We start from the raw sequence: 17,726 nt of genomic DNA, 5'->3' as shown, positions 1-17,726 counted from the left end.
AACTATGGAACATGTACACAACAGAATACTATACAGGTGCTACGAACAATGAAGTCATGAAATTTGCTTACAAATGGATGGACACATGAAGAGTATCATGCTGAGTGAAATGAGTCAGAAGCAGAAGGACAGACATAGAACATTTTCACTCATTTGTGGCACATTAAAAAAATATATAGGGGGTACAGAGGCGCCAGGAGGTCACCTGTATCTGTGGGGCGAGTGCATCAGCAGCCTGATGGTGCCTTCACGCTTCCAGATACCCCAAAATTGCTGCTGTGCCTTTGGCCAGACCCCAACAACTTGGGGCCAAGTTCATCCAGAAATTAAATGGCCAAAAGTTAGGTATGAGGGGGATACACTCACAAATCACCTCCAGCTCAGCTATATAAGCTCATTTATGGGCCTTATTTCAGAGACCCATAAATCTCGAAAGAGAGCAAAAGATGCAGTTAGGGAGTGTAGCACAGAGGCAGGCGGGAACCTGTGACTGAGAGCTCCAGGCCCACTTGGATTGGGACTGGGCCTCCTCTCCCAGATACCCACTTTTCCAAACGGGAGTCATACTGAAAAACTGCTCCCCCCCCCCCCCGCTGCACCACGTAAGCTCGTCAATGGCCAAGACCCAGGGACTATAAACTAAAACTCCCGAAAAGAGCGCCACAAAATGACCTGACCTGGCACTAGGCTGAATTCACCGGGGCGCTCCAGAGCAGGGCGGGTGAGAGCTCTCCCTGCCCCAAGAGGCCCAGGCCCAGCAGCCAAAAACCTTCACAACCTGATCGCCGCTCAAGGCCACTACTCCCCATGCGCTCGGGTCAAGCCTCACACAGGAGAGAAATCCTATAGAATCCTGGTAATGCAGAACTTTGTGATCTTGGTCTCTGGGCTCAACGGGACCAGGGACCAGGGACCAGGAGCGGAGATCCTCTGACCGCTTTCCCCAGTCTCTGGTGACCCAGGGGTCACACCCATTAGCCACCTTCAGCCGGCGCCTGATAATCTTGCCATCAGCCACCGTCCAAATCACACGGCTGCTTCTCCCGAAAGGGAGCATAACACGAGGCCCCATAACCATGCCACTGGACTCTGTGTCAGGCTGTTTCACACAGGGGACCCCAGAGGGGGGCAGGTGAGAGCCCTCCCCACCCCAAGGGACCCAGCCCCAGCAGCCAAAATCCTCCACAGCCCAACCTCCGCCATGCTCAAGGCCGCTCCCCACGTGCTCGGGTAGAGCCTCATATATGAGTGAACATATTCCTGGACACATCATAGAACACTCCCTATCCATTCTCCATAATTACCACAATTGATGGGGTTCAGATAATAGGCAAAAAATCACAGAGGGAAATATATATATATGCACATACACACATTTTCAGATATATATACCAAAGCTCACATCACCCAGACTTTAACATGTTAGTGATACCCTATAGAATGTCTTAATGGCTCCTGCCAAAATAGAACAATCTTTACACTGTTTCCTATATGAACACTATTATGTAAGGATGTTCAGCAGTTCTTCCTAACAGACAATACAAAATATATTATTTCAGTTGTGTTTTGGGACAGGGATTGGGGTTTGGGATAGAAACACCCCAAATTTGGTGGTGGGAAGGTGTAATGGTGGTGGGATTGGTGTTTGAATATTGAGTGTAATCAAACACTGGGAACTAATTTATAAAATTATAAAATTTTAAAAGAAAGTAATGTGGAGTTCATGCCCAATTCAATCAGCTTAATCAATGGCTGAATATATAGCAGTGCTCCTACATTATACATATATGTATATATCGGCCAGAGTGATAGCACAGCAAGTAGGGCGTTTGCCTTGCATGCGGCTGACCTGGGTTCAATCCCCAGCATCCCATATGGTCCCCCAAGCACCGCCAGGAATAATTTCTTAGTGCAAAGCCAGAAGAAACCCCTGAGTGTTGCTGTGATCCAAAAAGCTAAATAAATAAATGCATATATATATATATATATATATACACATACATATATATTCCAAGACTAATACCCAAGGACACTAGAAACAAGGGCCAGGAGAATGGTCCACAGTTGGAAGCCTACCTCATGTCACTGGGGACAGAAAGCAGTTGAGATAGAGAAGGGACCACTATAACAATGAAAGTTGGAAATGATCACTCTGGGTAAGAACTACATGCTAAAATTAAACTGATATACATAATATCTCGCTACCTGTACTGCAAACCATAATGCCCAAAATTAAAGAGAGAGAGGGAAGGGGGTAGGAGGGGGAAAGAGAGAGAGAGAGAGACAGAGAGAGAGAGAGATGCCATAGAGGCACGCTGGGGGGAAAAGAAGGGTGGTGGGAGGGAAGCTGGGGACATTGTTAGTGGGAGATGTACCCTGTTGGAGGGATGGGTTTTGGGACACTGTAAGACTGAAACCCAATCACCAATAGCTTTGTAACTGTGTATCTCATGGTGATTCAATTAAAATACTAAGAATGATAATAAAGAAGCAGATGTGAGGTGTTACATCCCCTGGTTATAATTCATATCATAAAGCTACAGAAATCAAAATTGTGTGATAATTGGAACAAAGAGTCTCAGAACAACTGAACAGGATTGAGAACCCAGACATAAATTCTCAGAAGTAGGAACAGTGAATCTAGGCCGAGCATTGCATTTGATGCCTTTTTTGGCATCAAATTGGGCAAATGTGAATAAAAAAGACGTAACTTCTATCTTCAAGGTACTTAATGTCCGATGGAAGAAACAAAACCAAGCAAGGAATTACAGAAGGTGACAAATGAATAAAAAATGATGTATTCTGTAAGTTGTAGTATGGGATGGAGGATGAAAGTTGCAATTATTCTTAGATAGGTTGGTGCTAAGGTTTGGAATGGTCTAGGCCCTAATCATCAGGAAGTGGGACATGAGGGGGATAAGCGACAAGGTATTCCAGGAGACATCATAACAAGTCCAGAATAAAGGGCCTTTCGCGAACCAGAGGTAGGAGTTTGGATTTTGAAGTGACTCTGGTTTAGTTTTTGGCCATGCAGGCTTTGCATGGGGCTTCTCTGGGCTTGGTGAGTCAGAGACCATGTGGTAACTGGGATTTAACCCAGGTCTCAAATGCTCCAGCTCTCTGAGGTATTCCCTGGCCTCGTATTCTAAATTTTAAGAAAATAGAATTTATTTAAGGAAAGCATTGTCACTTTTTACTACTGAATAAAAGGACTGAGAGGGCACAACACAAAAACATACATGATCTAAAAATATAGTAGTGGTTTAGGTGAGAGATACAATTTGGACAAGGATGTGAGATAGAAGGAAGAAAGAGGTAATGACATGCAGAACTGACCTAAATGACAAGGAAGTGCAAGATTTGGGGGAATTTTCATTGGAGAAAGGAAAAAAGGGTTTATTGGGGAGATAGCAGATCAGAAGGGCTCAGGCCGATGCTCAGTAATTAACTGTTGAATCGAGAAGTTTCAACTATTTTCATTTTACATATTGTCATAAATCTTTCCAGGACTTTTCACAGAAACGTTCAGTGACAGAAGTGAAGATGTAAATAGGGTAACCAAATAATTTCATTTTGCCGGAAGGGTAAAAGGGGAGACAAGAAAATAGTGCTGGGCTGGAGTGATAGCACAGCGGGTAGGGCCTTTGCCTTGCACACGGCCGAGCCGGGTTCGATTCCCAGCATCCCATATGGACCCCTGAGCACCGCCAGGAGTGATCCTGAGTGCAGAACCAGGAGTAACCCCTGTGCATCTCCGGGTGTGACCCAAAAAGAAAAAAAAACTGTGCCCTTTCAAGGGAGAGATTATAGGGATAACACCGATCGTGCACACTACACTGGACACCATGATACAAATGGACAGAAAAGGAAAGAACCACTGGATTGAAGTTATCAATGAATCTCAAAGTATCAAAGTATCTCAGTGGGACATACAGGCAAGTGAATTATAAAGGCAGGGGAATGTGCTGATAGTGGGAAGTTATCTTTTTTTTTTTTTTTTTTGCTTAAATTGGACCATCTCTCCCGCTAGGAAGAGGTTAACCATTTCAATTCAACTCTCCGTGCTTCCCTGGAGCATCGTTTTCCGGTACCACGCCCGCCCCCAGCCCCACCTCCTGGGCTGTCGCCTTCCTGAATCACAAAGGACCGCCCCGGGTTATTCCCTCCGTGAAGACCTGCATCCCCCACTCGGACCTCCCCTCCTGTGGCCCTGTCGGGCCGCGTCATTCCCCTGACCAGGGCAGCGCTCCAAGCTCCCGGCGGTCGTGAAGGAAACCAGAGGCTCCAGCTCTCAGAGACAGGCATCGAGGCCGGGCCCCCATGCTCAGGAGCCGAACTGGAGGGCGCCGCGAACCCGCCAGCCCAGGGCGGCGGCAGGACGCTGTCCCGCGGCGACGTCCACGGAACTGCACCCCCGCCCGAGAGGAGCCGCCCGCGCCGGGAAACGGGCCCTTTCCGGGCCGCAGCGCGCAGGGCCGGGGCGAGGGGCCGGCCGGGCGGCCCCGGAGCGCGCGGGCACAGCCGCAGAGGGCCGCGGGCCCAGGCCTGGCGCCCGCCTACCTTCCTCCTCCCCCGGCGCAGTCTCCCCGACGGCCTCTGCCATCGCTCCTGCAGGGCAGGGCCTCGCCCGCAGCCCCAACGCGCAGCGAGCAGAGTCGAGCTCGGAGCTCGGAGCAAACACCCGCTCGAGACCCAAGTCCCGGCAAGGCGGCGGGGTTGCCGCACGCACTTCCGGGTGCGCGGTCACGCGGCGGTCACGTGACGCGGGCGGGCGGGGCCTGGCCGGGTCTGTCTTGGTCCCGGGCAGAGGCGAGGTCGGCGTCTGGCCTGGGAGTCTCAGGCTCCAGCCTTCTGTTTGTTTATTCGAGGGGGCGGGCGGCCCTCCCACCTGTACTCTGGGGGCCTCCAGCCGGCCAGCGGCTCAGCGCCAGGACTCCCGGGCTCTGATGCTCCCGCCGGCAGGACCGCACTCAGGGGTGCTGGAGGCCTCCGGGCTGCACGCAGTGCTCCGGCCACGTGTGGCGGGTCATAGCGGATGGGCGCCGGTACTGTCTCCCCGGCCCAAGGCGTTTGCTCTCGGCCCGGCGGTTTCCTCCCCGCAGCAGTTTTGCGTGTTCAACTCGAGGCAGAGAAAAGTGGCCTCTGCGTTTGCTTCCTCGGCGGTGGCTCTCTGCGGCCTCTGGTGTCGGGGTTCCGCTTCCCGCTTCCATCCACCTTCTTGCCCTTTGGGCAGCAACCTGACTCCTGGTTCGCGGCTGCCGGGAATACGAGCCTCGAACAAATGGCCTTTCATTGCGTTCCCGTGACTCATTTCCCAATCGTTCCTCAATCTCGGCAAGCCAAATAGCTTGACTCGGATTGTTCAAGGACATTAACTGGCAGCTGTCAGGTATCAAAATAAACAACCGGCGGCAGAATCAACTACTCCCAACCTAGTTCACCCGTCGTCTGCTCAAAATCCTCCCGCCCTGGAGGCGGATCTAGGTTCTTTTGAGTGAGAAATCTTCCAGGCCTAACACCTCTATAGCTCGACTATCAAGTGGCAGGCCAATGGACAGAAGGCCAACATAGCTGGCGAAGATACAACTCGAACTGGCTAGTTTAGAATTTCACTGGATAGGTAAAACAAACTAAAAACAGCTGACGAAACCAGGCCGTGCTTTCTGCTGTCGTTTTCGTCTGGGCGCCCCCGCCGGCGACGTTCGGGGCACTGAAGGCGATGCTCCAGGAACAACGCGTAGTGCTGGACCACACCCGGGCTGACCGCGTGCAAGGCAAGCGCGTTACCCGCGGTACGATCTCGCTGGCCCCTGAGCAGCACCTACTGCGCCAAGATCCAAACAAATCGCCACCCCGCGCAGTCCTCTGGGTCTCCCCCACGCAGCTCGCGCTGTGCCCTCCGAGCTTCCCGAGCAGATGAGTCTGGGGCCAACGGAGACGCGGGCACAGCTTGCGCGCCCCGGCTGCCTACGTAGCCGTTCGCCGGCCGCCGAGAGACGCTCGGGACGGGCGCTCCTTCCAGCGGGCCCGGGCCAAGCCCCCGCCGCGGCTGCTCGGGGCGTTCCCTTCGAACCGCGCCCCCGCCTCTGCAGCAGCGCCGCCCCCGCTCCCGGGCCGCCCGCCCCGCCCCGTCCCTCCGGCTGGTCCGCGGCGCAGGCGCAGGGCGGGGAGCGGCGCGGCCCGGCCTGGAGCGGGGCCGCAGCAGGACGGCTGTGCCAACCCCGGCCGCGCAGCGATGGGCTCGGGCTGGAGCGGCGAGGACGAGCGGCAGCCGCTGCTGGGCCCGGCGCCGCCCGCGGCCGGCACCCCGGGCCCCGGGCGGGTGTACGCGCGGCGCTGGCTGGTGCTGCTGCTCTTCTCGCTGCTGGGCTTCGCGCAGGGCCTGGTGTGGAACACCTGGGGCCCCATCCAGAACTCGGCCTGCCAGGCCTACGGCTTCTCGAGCTGGGACATCGCGCTGCTGGTGCTCTGGGGGCCCATCGGCTTCCTGCCCTGCTTCGCCTTCATGTGGCTGCTGGACAAGCGAGGTGAGCGGCGGGCGGGCCGGGCGGGGCGGGCGGGGCGCGGGCACCGGCCGCTTCCAGCGGGGCGCGTTACGCAACGGCTGGCCGGGCCGGCGCCAGGTGCGTCCGTGTCGGGGGCGACCGGGTGTCCACTCTGCACGTGCCGCCGGTCGCTCGCGCTCGCCCGAGGCTCCGGCGTCCTCGGGGCAGGCGTGGACGGCGAAGGTCAGAACGTAGACCGCGGTGGCCCCGGCAGAAGGAAGCGGTGACTTGCCCTGGACGCGCGAGGTCTGCGCTGCGCTGGTCGGAGGACGTCGTGGCTCGCAGATCAGACTCGCGGATGAATGAAGCCTCTTCCCGGGGCGCTTGAGACCGTCGTCTCGCTTTCCCACTTACCGGAGGAAATCGTGGGATTAAATGATAAGGCGTTGAATTGCACCACATCGCCATGAGTGATGAGTTCGTGTGATTTCAGTGGCCGCGAAGGGGGGCGGTTTTAGGCATATTCGGATAGGATCAAAGCACGAAAAATGGCTCGATGTGAGGCTGGTTTGGGGTTGTAGTTTGGTTTGGTTCTTGGGGCCTCACCCCACGGTGCGCAAGACTTCCCGCTCTGCACTTGGGGATCACCCCTGGTGGCGCTCAGGACTGATGCTGGGGACCAAGTCCTGGTTAGCATCTTGCCTTCCCCACTGTACTGTTTCTAAAGAAACAGTAGAAACAGTAGAAAGAGTGTTGCCAGGTTAGATCCACTTCACCCAGTAACTACGGTCCAGTACTGAGCACTAATATTAAGATGGCTGGAGCCAGGGTTGTGAGCTTCTCAACTTGGACTCTGTCCTTCCTTTCTTCAGCTTTATGGGCACCCTGGGCTTTTTCCCCTCTGGAGAAACCCACATTTCCTCTTGAATGTGTCTTTCTCTACCTCCTCATATTTTCCAAAATAAAGCGGTCTTACTTTCTTAAAAGAAAAAAAAAACTGACAAGTTAAAATACTAAAAACCTGCGAATATCAAAGGTCATAAAGAAATCTCAGATGAAGGGAACTGGATGTATCAATCATCCAAATGAAGCTTGAGACACAATGTAAGAGATGTACAGTCAAGCAAAAGAGGAATTAGATGTATTGTGTGTGGTTCCCCAAGAGCAGATGTGACCCAAGCGATGAGAAGATGGAAGTCACTCGTCCAAGGAGGACTCTCTAAGCTGGAGAGGTTCTCAGTGCTGGAGAGTGTTGCAGGAGAGACTCACGAGTAGAGGCATGCCCCTGCCTGCGGGGTATGTGCCGGGCGCTGAGAAAGGGTTCTTGGACAGCTGAAGGTATCTCTGAGTTTTTGTCCTTTCTTTGCTCTTTTTTTAATTTTATTTTTATAAAGTAGTTCACAATATTTGATTACACTTAATATTCGAGCACCAATCCCACCACCATTACACCTTCCCACCACCATATTTCTCGATGTTGCCATCCCAAACCCCAACACCTGCTCCAAAGCAGAACCAAACTAATTTATTTTGTATTGTTTGTTTTAAAGGTAAAGGCCCTCCCGTTGATCATCGATTTGCTCGAGCGGGCCCAGTAACGTCTCCATTGGAGACTTTGTTGTTACTGTGTCTGGCATATCGAATACGTCACGGGGAGCTTGCCAGGCTCTGCCGTGCGGGCGAGATACTCTCGGTAGCTTGCCGGGCTCTCCGAGAGGGCGGAGGAATCGAACTCGGGTCGGCCATGTTGGCTGCGTGCAAGGCAAACGCCCTACCGCTGTGCTATCACTCCATGGAGACGTTACTGGGCCCGCTCGAGCAAATCGACGATCAACGGGAGGGCCTTTACCTTTACCTATTGTTTGTTAGGAATAAACCACTGAAAATCATTTTTAAAAAGTTTCCTTAGAGGAAATTGTGTGAAGATTGTTGCATTACAACCAGGGCCATTAAGACCTCCTATAAGAGATTACTAACATGTTGTTAAAGTTTGAGCCTATATGTACAATTATATTTCCCTCTAAGATTGGCTGCCTTCTACTTTAAACCCCATCAAATGTGGTACGCTGCTCTTGGAGTATGAGTGGTATGAGGTATGAGATGTCGAGGAACAGGTTCACTCATGGATGAAGCTCGGCCCAACCGTGTGGAGAGTGGCCGTGAGCGTGGCAGCGATTGGATCTGGAGGTTTTGACTTTTGTTTGCTCTTAAACTAAATTAGACCCTTATTTTATTTTTGCACAGCAAAATACTTACATGAGAAGAAAGATTAGGGCAGGGGTTCTTCTGAAAAGTTGAAGGTGCCTCATAAAGTAAAACAAAGGAATTACATGTGGGCTCCCGATAAGGCTTCACATAAGATAAATGTGGGCTACCCCCAGAATGGAGAATATGCTTAGTTGCTTTATTTTAATTTAACACTTGTTTTGCTGTTATCTTTCCCTCCCATTTGTGTAAAATCTTATCACGCCGAAGGTTGTGTGTTCACAGGCTCACTGGATGGCACTGTCTCACCGCCCACGTTTGGTGCTCTTGAGCCACTGTGTGTGGCCTGGATCGGAACAACTGTTGGCCAAGGGCAGACAGAAGAAGAAACAAGGGCCAGGCCGGTCTATATCAATAGTAGTTTATTCCAGTCCTCTTCACTCCTGTCTTTCTCTGCCTCCTTCTCTCCTGGGCCCCAATCTGGAACCTCTCTTTCTGGCTCTGACTCTGGATCTCTGGAGCCCGAGCTCTCTTGCTTCTGACTCTCCTCTCCCCGAGCTTACAGTCTTAGTTTATATAGCAGTCACATAAGGCGGTGACATAAAGGTGGGTTGAATATTGACAAATCAACAAAGAGAGGTAAGACCACTCCTCCAGGAGATTAACTCAAGGATAAAATCTCATCTACAGAGATTACTCCAGATTACTAGGAGATCCGCTCAAGGGTGGGATCTCAACAAGGGTGTGTTCTTCCCTCAGTTATTAATCTACTTAAATAGTTGTGATAAATCTACTTATATTATTTCTAGCAATGTCATTCTGTATGAGCACAGTAAGAGATAGAAACTTAGTTTGGTTCTCACTATACATTCCGCAGTCCTCAGGCCAGGTTAATCTTCCTAGCTCCAGCAGGTCCTAGTCTCGTTGTTACTTACTTTTGGATCATGACAGCATTTGTCCGTGATCATGCCCTCAACTTATAGTTGAGTATCGTGGCTCATTGGCCTGGCCCATTTCGATGCCAGGGTAGCTCACAGCTTGCCCTGGGTCCATTCAGTCCCTCGCTGGGACCCTGCTTTTGGGGTGCTAATAACTAAGGGCAATTGAGTCAAGAAATCAGATGCCCAGGAGTAAATATTATTTGGAGTCAATCAACTCCCAAGTTACAAAGCATAATATTAACTGTCTTCCTGTGTCCACACAGAAAGGACATTGCTTACAATACAAGTTCAGTGTCCTTGGATGGGTGTGACCTGATAAATTTAAGCTACCTGAGGAAGGGCAAAAGAGTGTTATCCTACACATTTGAACATTCAGTCTAAGGGTCCCAAGGTCCGTTTGGTTGTGATTTCTTATTAATCCCCTTCAATTCGCAGTTCCACAGTCATTTTTTCCCCTCAATTGACTAAATTTAAGGGACAATGCTCTTTTGTTGTTCTTTTTATTTTTTTTTAATTAGAAGCATTTTTCAGTACTTTTAAAGTCCAGTCAGCCCAGTTTTGTTTATTTTTGTATTATAGGGCTTCTCCCGGAGTGTGGGTTCAGCACTCTGCTGGCCGGCCATGCAATGCTGCAAGGCCTGGCCGTGCTGGGCCACTCAAGCGATGCCCAGGGCCACCAACACCTCATGGGCCAGCTTAGGCAACCAATTGAGCTCAGGCTTTCGTGCATGCAAGGCCTGTGATTACAGTCCTTTGAGTGATTTCTCCCAGACCCCCAACCTTTTTTTCATGGTAGATAATGCAGAGAATGCTTAAGTGTTTTATAAAATAGGAGTTCCTATGACTGTGGAGAATTCAATTTTGTATTTTTCATTTATTGAAGCAACAGCAACAAAATTTAATTTTCCCTTTTAGTCATTGTAAATTTTTTAGATTATCTTTTAGTTCGGGCTGGAGCGATAGCACAGCAGGTAGGGCATTTGTCTTGCTCGTGTCCGACCCGGGTTCAATTCCTCCATCCCTCTTGGAGAGCCCGGCAAGCTACCGAGAGTTTCTCGCCCACATGGCAGAGCCTGGCAAGCTCCCCGCGGCATATTCGATATGCCAAAAACAGTAACAAGTCTCACAATGGAGACGTCGCTGGTGCCCGCTCGAGCAAATGGATGAACAGCGGGAGGACAGTGCTACAGTGCTACAGTCTTTTAGTTCCCAGCTTTCCTGGGAACTAAAGAACTTTACTCCTTAGTTGGCAATTGTCTGACCTTCCTGCTGCCATGAGGCCCGGCCAGCTCAGTATAGACATTTTTTCCCCTCAAATGGGCCTTTTATGCAAGTAGATGCATTTAGAAATGAATGAGATGGTTGGAAGTCCAAAGCGAGGACACCTTAGAAGCCAAGTGAAGAAAGGTACAAGGAGAAAGAGCATCTACTGTGTGGTAAGCACTGGCAGTTTGCCTCATAGAGTCAGCATCCTGTTGAGTATATACAGGCAGCCAGCACACAGTCAGATGCAGTGTATTTCAGATGTCACATGGCCATAAATGTTTTGGAGAAAGGACAAAGCAGGGCAGGGAGGCATAGGAGATATAATGGCGGGTATTTATATTAAATAGGTTACCTGTGGAGGCCTCACATAAATATGTTTGAGCAGCCGCCTAAAGGGGAAGTAAGGAAGCCCATCTTGTCAGTGTTGGGCAAGACTGTACTAGCAAAGACAAAGATCCTAAACTTGTTTGGCACATCTAAGGAGAGCCGTGTATGGGCCTGGAAGAGAGCCATGAGGGAAGCAGACCTAGGGGCTGAGTTGGTGGTTCAGGCTGAATCATGCAGGCCTCTTTGAATGGGAACCAGTAAGGAATTGGCCAATATTGAAAGAGAACGAGTTGTAAGAGTAAAATGGTGCTTCTGTGATCTTGAGGATCCTTCCAACAAGGAGAGTGGTGGAGGACTTGAGAAGTGGTCAGATTCCAGATGAAAGGAAACTCATCCATGTTTGTTAGTGGAACAATTGAAGTATAAAAGAGAGGCATCTAAGGCAGTTTCAGTATTTTAGTATTAGGAGGAAGTGTCAATAAATCACGTCTCAAGTTATTGAGATGTAAAAGGAGCAATTTTGGAACAAGTGGCATGAAGATCGATGGTTTGAAGGACAGATTTATCTATTACCAGTGTAGATGGATAAAACTGTCAATTGGATTTATAAAATAGGGAGTTCAGAGAAGAGACCTCTGAAATAAACCTGCAGTCTACCCACCTATGGTGGCACTTATAGCATCTTAGGGATAAGTGGGAGCACTGTGTAGAGAGTCGACTGCTTCAGAGTTACTGCGCCTGGGACATTCCAAAGTTTGGGAGTTCAAAAGAGGAAGAAGATCTGTCTAGTGCGGGTTACAGTAGACTCGGATTTTGTGCCTGGGTGCTCTTTGATGCCTTTTAAAGTCTTGTTGCATGGGCCGGAGTGAGGGAGCAGCAGGGAAAGCATCTGCTTTGCCTTGCAGCGGACCCAGTTCCATTGCTCACATTCTGTGCCGTCAGGAGCAATTCCTTGGCACAGACCGGGACCCACACAAAGTCTTAATGGAGCTGTGGCGCTCCATAATTTTGATTCAAAATTATAGGCAGCAAGAACCGGGAAGTAGGGGTATAGACATTTCTCTAGTTCTTATAAAGGACAACAAAGAGGGGCTACGGAGAATATATTTTTAAGATCAGAGAGATTGGGTGGGTGAGTAATGCTGAGAGTAACCCCTAGGTTACCTGAACACTGCTTGGGAGGGGGAAAAAAGGAGTGATTATGGAAAATCTCAATGTTCTAATGGATTCTGTAGGAAGAGAAAAACTGACACACTGGAAGGTGATGAGACAACTGCTGTAACTGTGTCTCAAGTGAGCAATATGGGATGCGAACCTCAGAGCATCAGCAGACAGGTGGGTAGAAGTGTTGACCATCAGTTCTTCAGTCATTGTAGACGAAAATGTGAAACACAAAGCTATAAATGCAAATAGTGGGTGATCAGAGCTTTCAGAAGTCATCTTTGTTTATAATTCTCAGAAAATAGGAAGCGAAGTTAGAACAAGACAGTTGAGTTATTGGATTGAAGGAAGAACTTTAGTTATGAGCCCATTTGCTAGGAAATTACAGTAGAATCGTTGACAGTACTGAGTGCTTTAAATGACTGGCCATTGGCATGTGGGACCAGTCAGCATGGTTGTATGTTTTCTGTTTTTTGTTAGGGGGTTATATCTGTCAGTACTCAGTAGCTACTTCTGACTGGGTGTTCAGGGGTCACTCCTACTGGTTTTGGGGGCACTTGGCAGTGTTGGGGGTCAGACCCTTACAAAAGCATGTGCTCCAGTCCTTGAAACATCCTCAGCATTCTACTCTCCACCTTCCAGTCTTTTCTATAGAGGAAGTGCAAACCATGAGCTAAGTTTGCATGGAGATTTAACCAGAGTTGTGGTTTTCCAGATATGTAGGATTAAGTGCAGGCTGAAAGTAGAGGGTTATGTAAGAATGATACAACTATGAACCATGGAATCTAAACTGGATAAGGAAGGAAAGGGAATAAGTAAAGTAAAGGCCCTCCCGTTGATCGTCGATTTGCTCGAGCGGGCCCAGTGATGTCTCCATTGGAGACTTTGTTGTTACTGTGTCTGGCATATCGAATACGTTCGGTAGCTTGCCGGGCTCTCCGAGAGGGGCGGAGGAATCGAACTCGGGTCGGCCATGTTGGCTGCGTGCAAGGCAGACGCCCTACCCGCTGTGCTATCGCTCCAGCCCAGTGGAAAGGGAATGCATGAGGTAAATGAGTAAAGGCATGCATGAGGTAAATGAGTAAAGGCAGTAGGCTTCACAGTTGTGATTCCCAGCTGGATCAAGAATAGAGAGAACTAGAAAAAATGAGTGGACAACAGAGGGAGAGTATCAGTTGGAAAATGAGGTGCTTGAAGTCAGTATTGTCATGGATGAAATTACAAGGTTCAAGTGCAACCAGGAGTGGGTGACTAAGATAAAGGGCATGACTCTGCAATGGGAAGTTGGTCACGGGACTAGGAGGCAGGATACTGAAGGGATCAGTTATGGATATTCTAGTCACCAGATTAATAGAGTTCTAAGGCATAATAATGAGCCACGACATCTTAAAGCACTGCGAGTGAATGACCTTGGGATAGGCGGTTTGTGGTGGTTTGTAACCAACTGCAGCAAGGAGTGATGAGTAATAGAGTCAGGTGCAGTGAGATCATAGGCTATTCTGCCATGATGGAGAATGAATGGGATTCATCCTCTCCTCTTAAGCAGTTAAAAACTAAAATCAACATCAGCCTGTGAAGTCATTCTTCCAGGTATGGGCCGGCAGACAGAGCAGGGTGGTGGGCCCTGTGATAGCTTCCTCCTCCTGCTTGGAGAGAAGTTGCAGGCAGCAGTACAGGGATTCCAGAGACCCGCAGTTCCCCTAAATTCAGGAGACAGATGAGAATTTGAGGAGACCAAAATAACTGCAGTTTCTGGGGTAGAGTACTGGACACAAATGAAAAACACAGAAACTTCTAGGTGTATAGAGGGCTCCTCTTTAGTCCTCAGCTGAATACTAGTCAGCAGAAACAAGTGAGGAGACTGCCAACGCTGGAGATAGGACCATCAGAAGCAACAGGCAGAAGAAATTTTGAAGTTGACGCAAAACTAGGGATAGTTCATATTCCCCACATGTTTTTCTATATTTTCTATTTCAGAATAAAAAACTTCATACTCCAGGGGTTGGAGCAATAGTGCAGCAACTAAGACATTTGCCTTGCACGTGACCAATCTGGGTTTGATTCCCAACATCCCGTATAGTCCCCTGAGCACTGCCAGGAGTGCTGAAGCCAGGAGTAACCCCTGTGCATCGCCGGGTGTGACCCAAAAAGAAAAAAAAATTCATAGGACATACAAGATAGAGTTGAATACAGGTTTCCTCTGCTATCTGAAAATTAAACCTTCCTAATTGGTAAGATATATTTTTTTTGCCTCGAGCAGGCCCCAGTAACGTCTCTTTCATCCTAGCCCTGAGATTATATTCACGGCTCTTTAGGAGAATGAGACCCATCATTGTTACTGGTATTTGGCATATTTGGTACGCCACGGGGAGTTTGCCAGACTCTGCCCTGTGGGCAGGCTACATTCGATAGCCTGCAAGTATGTCCAAAGTAGGAATGAGATAATAAGATGTCATAAAAAAAAAGTTCTGATAAGATGTCGGCATTTGCGGCCGCGCGGTTCCGGGATCTGGATTTTATAGTCTCTGAGTCTTGGCCGCTGATGGGATTACACGGCGCCAGGGGGCCAGGTGGTGGGTGTGACCCCCGCCTGCTGGAATTTGGAGGATCTGGATGGAAGATGCTCAACTCCAAACCCAGTAGGCTTGGAGGTCTCGTCCCCGGAACCCGCGTGGCTTTGTCCCTCTTTTTGGCTTTTGGCCTCCACATGGCAACGGTACTCAGCACTTACTCCTGGCTCTGCACTCAAGGATCACTCCTGGCTGTGGTCAGGGGACCATGCGTGATGCTGGAGATTAAACCAGATTGGCATTTGCGAGACGAGCACCTTAACACCTGTGTGAGCTCTCCAGCCCCTAGAAAACCTGCACTTAAAAGGGCCTTTCCTTAGTAGTAAAGAGAAGTGGTACTTTATATGCAGGTTATTTTAGCTCCACATAGTAATTGTTGAAAGTGTACCTGGAGTGGCCAGAGTGATAGTACAGTGAGTAGAACATTTGCCTTGCACAGAGATGACCGGAGTTTAATCCCCAGCATCCCATATGGTTGCCCGAGCACTGCCAGGACTATTCCTGAGTGCAGAGCCAAGAGAAGGCCCTGAGCTCTGCTGGCTGTGACCCTCCCCCCCCCACCCCAAAAAAAAGGTATACCTGGAAAAGATAAAAACTAACTTAGCTATATCCCACAATATCATTCAAAAGTATTTAAAGGACTGCAAAGGAAAAAAAAATCCATCTCCCACAAAGTAAAATTCAGCATGTCTGGTGTCTATATCAGAGATCACCATTAGATATGCAAAGAAGCATGAAAAATAACCCACAAGGGGGAGAAAAAGCCATCATTAAAAGAAGACTCGAGAGGAACTTCACAACTTTTATAAATATACTATTTGTTTTAAAGCATGTATATGTTAAAAGATGTAGAAAACATTAAACTTCTGAAGATAAAATGTGAGTGTTTTACTACATATATTTGTGTGTATATATACACATGCCGAACAGAACTTAGCAAAAGGGTAGACATTGCAGAAAAAGGGACTGGAGTGATAGTATGGTGGGTAGGATGTTTGCCTTGCACGCGGACAACCTGGATTCAGTCCCCAGTATCTCATATGGTCCCCCAAGTACCGCCAGGAGTGATTCCTGAGTGCAGAGCCAGGAGTAAAGGAGTAACCTCTGAGCATCGCTGGGTGTCACCCCAAAAGAGCAACAACAACAACAACAAAAAGACATTGCAGAAAAAAAATTAGTGATTTTGAAAACATGGCAATAAATACTACCTAGAGGGAAAAAACCCTCAGTCTTCTATAGATGAGCTGTAGGACAGTTTTAAGTAATATGTCTATAATTTGAGCCCTAGAATGAGGGGGCTGGAGTAGTGGTACAGTGGGCAGGACAGTTACCTTGCATGCAGACAACCTGAATTTGATCCCCAGCATCCTCATGTGGTACCCCAAGCCCACCAGGAGTGATTCTTGAGTGCAGAGCCAGGAGTATCCCCTGAGCACCACCAGGTGTGACCAAAAACCAAAGAGCCCCAGAAAGAGAATATAGAGGTTATAGAAGAGGAGAGATGAACTCTAGAATGAGATGAACTAAGGCAAAACAGTTTTTGCAGGAAAAATTAAAGGAAATTTTTCCAAATTTCATGATAGCTTTAAATCCACAAATCTAAGAAATTGAAGAATGCCAGCCAAAACATTTGAAGAAAAATTCTCCAAGGTATATTCTAGTCTGCTTAAACCCAGAGAAAACCTTGACAGCAGCTCTGAAAGCTTTAGCACTGCACCGTAGCACTCTCCTCCCATTGTTCATCGATTTGCTCGAGATGGCCCAGTAAGGTCTCCATTGTGAGACTTGTTGTTACTGTTTTTGGCATATCAAATACACCACGGGGAGTTTGCCAGGCTCTGCTGTGCAGTCGGGATACTCTTGGTAGCTTGCCGGGCTCTCCGAGAGGGACAGAGGAATTGAACCCGGGTCGGCCGCATGTAAGGCAAACACCCTACACACTGTGCTATTGCTCCAGCCCCTGAAAGGTTGGTGGTTCGAGCCTACCCAGGGATGATGGTGGCTTTATAGGCACACTGAAAGCTTTAGGAAGGAGAAATAGTGATGTGAATATAGCCACACTGAAGCAGTTCCAGTTCTGAATAGTGGGGAAGTAAAGAGAACCCAAAGGGAAAGTGTGAGAACAAGGGATGGCGCTGACTGATCCGCACATCTGAGCTCTCCAGAAACCACAACAGAAAGATTTTAGGAGTTGGGCAGGTGTTAAAGATGATATCAGCATGGGGAATGCAGGAGGTCATATTGGCAAAAAAAGGTGACCTGTTAATCCTGAATCCTTGTAAACCTCTGTCTAAATAGGGGACAAAGGGCATGATGTAATTACTCCTGAGGGTCAGCAATTAGGGTGTGGGTCTGTGATGCTTGGGAATGGGGAGACTGACGGCTCTCAGTAGAAGCAAGCAAATGGGGCCAGGAGCAATAGTACAGCAGGGAGGGCGTTTCCCTTGACCTGACCCAGCTGACCATGACATCCCATATGGTCCCCTTAGCACTGCCAGAAGTGATTCCTGAGTGCAGAGTTAGGAGTAACCCCTGAGCATCTCTGGGTATCCCCACACCATACGGCCCGCCCCCCTCCCTTGACCCCCCTCTCCACACACACACACACCAAAGGCACGCAAACTACTTTGTAGTTGTGTGCCGCTGGAAACTAGGAAAATCAGTCTGAGGGTTGAACTCTGTGGTCCTTATTGATTTTCTGGGCATCTACTGTGAATGTGTATGTATGCATGATTGGTTTTGATTTTTCTTTTTACCCAGCCTTTGCATCC

General features: G+C 49.1%; 2 protein-coding genes across 2 annotated transcripts in view; one reads left to right on the top strand and one right to left on the bottom strand.

Annotated features, from left to right (window-relative positions):
* The window catches only part of HSPBAP1 (HSPB1 associated protein 1), a 58,612-nt gene extending 53,933 nt beyond the window's left edge, over positions 1-4,679 (bottom strand). The window contains exon 1 of the mRNA XM_056126710.1: positions 4,561-4,679. Within this exon, the coding sequence (XP_055982685.1) occupies positions 4,561-4,603 (43 nt within the window). The 5' untranslated portion in view covers positions 4,604-4,679. The remainder of the gene's footprint in view (positions 1-4,560) is intronic.
* Positions 4,680-6,203: 1,524 nt separating this feature from the next.
* The window catches only part of SLC49A4 (solute carrier family 49 member 4), an 89,697-nt gene continuing 78,174 nt past the window's right edge, over positions 6,204-17,726 (top strand). Inside the window, exon 1 of the mRNA XM_056126711.1 lies at positions 6,204-6,527. Within this exon, the coding sequence (XP_055982686.1) occupies positions 6,236-6,527 (292 nt within the window). The 5' untranslated portion in view covers positions 6,204-6,235. The remainder of the gene's footprint in view (positions 6,528-17,726) is intronic.

The sequence above is a fragment of the Sorex fumeus genome, unplaced genomic scaffold (assembly GCF_029834395.1).
Source record: "Sorex fumeus unplaced genomic scaffold, SorFum_2.1 ptg000063l, whole genome shotgun sequence".
NCBI lineage: Eukaryota > Metazoa > Chordata > Mammalia > Eulipotyphla > Soricidae > Sorex > Sorex fumeus.
This window is presented reverse-complemented; position numbering and strand designations above follow the sequence as displayed.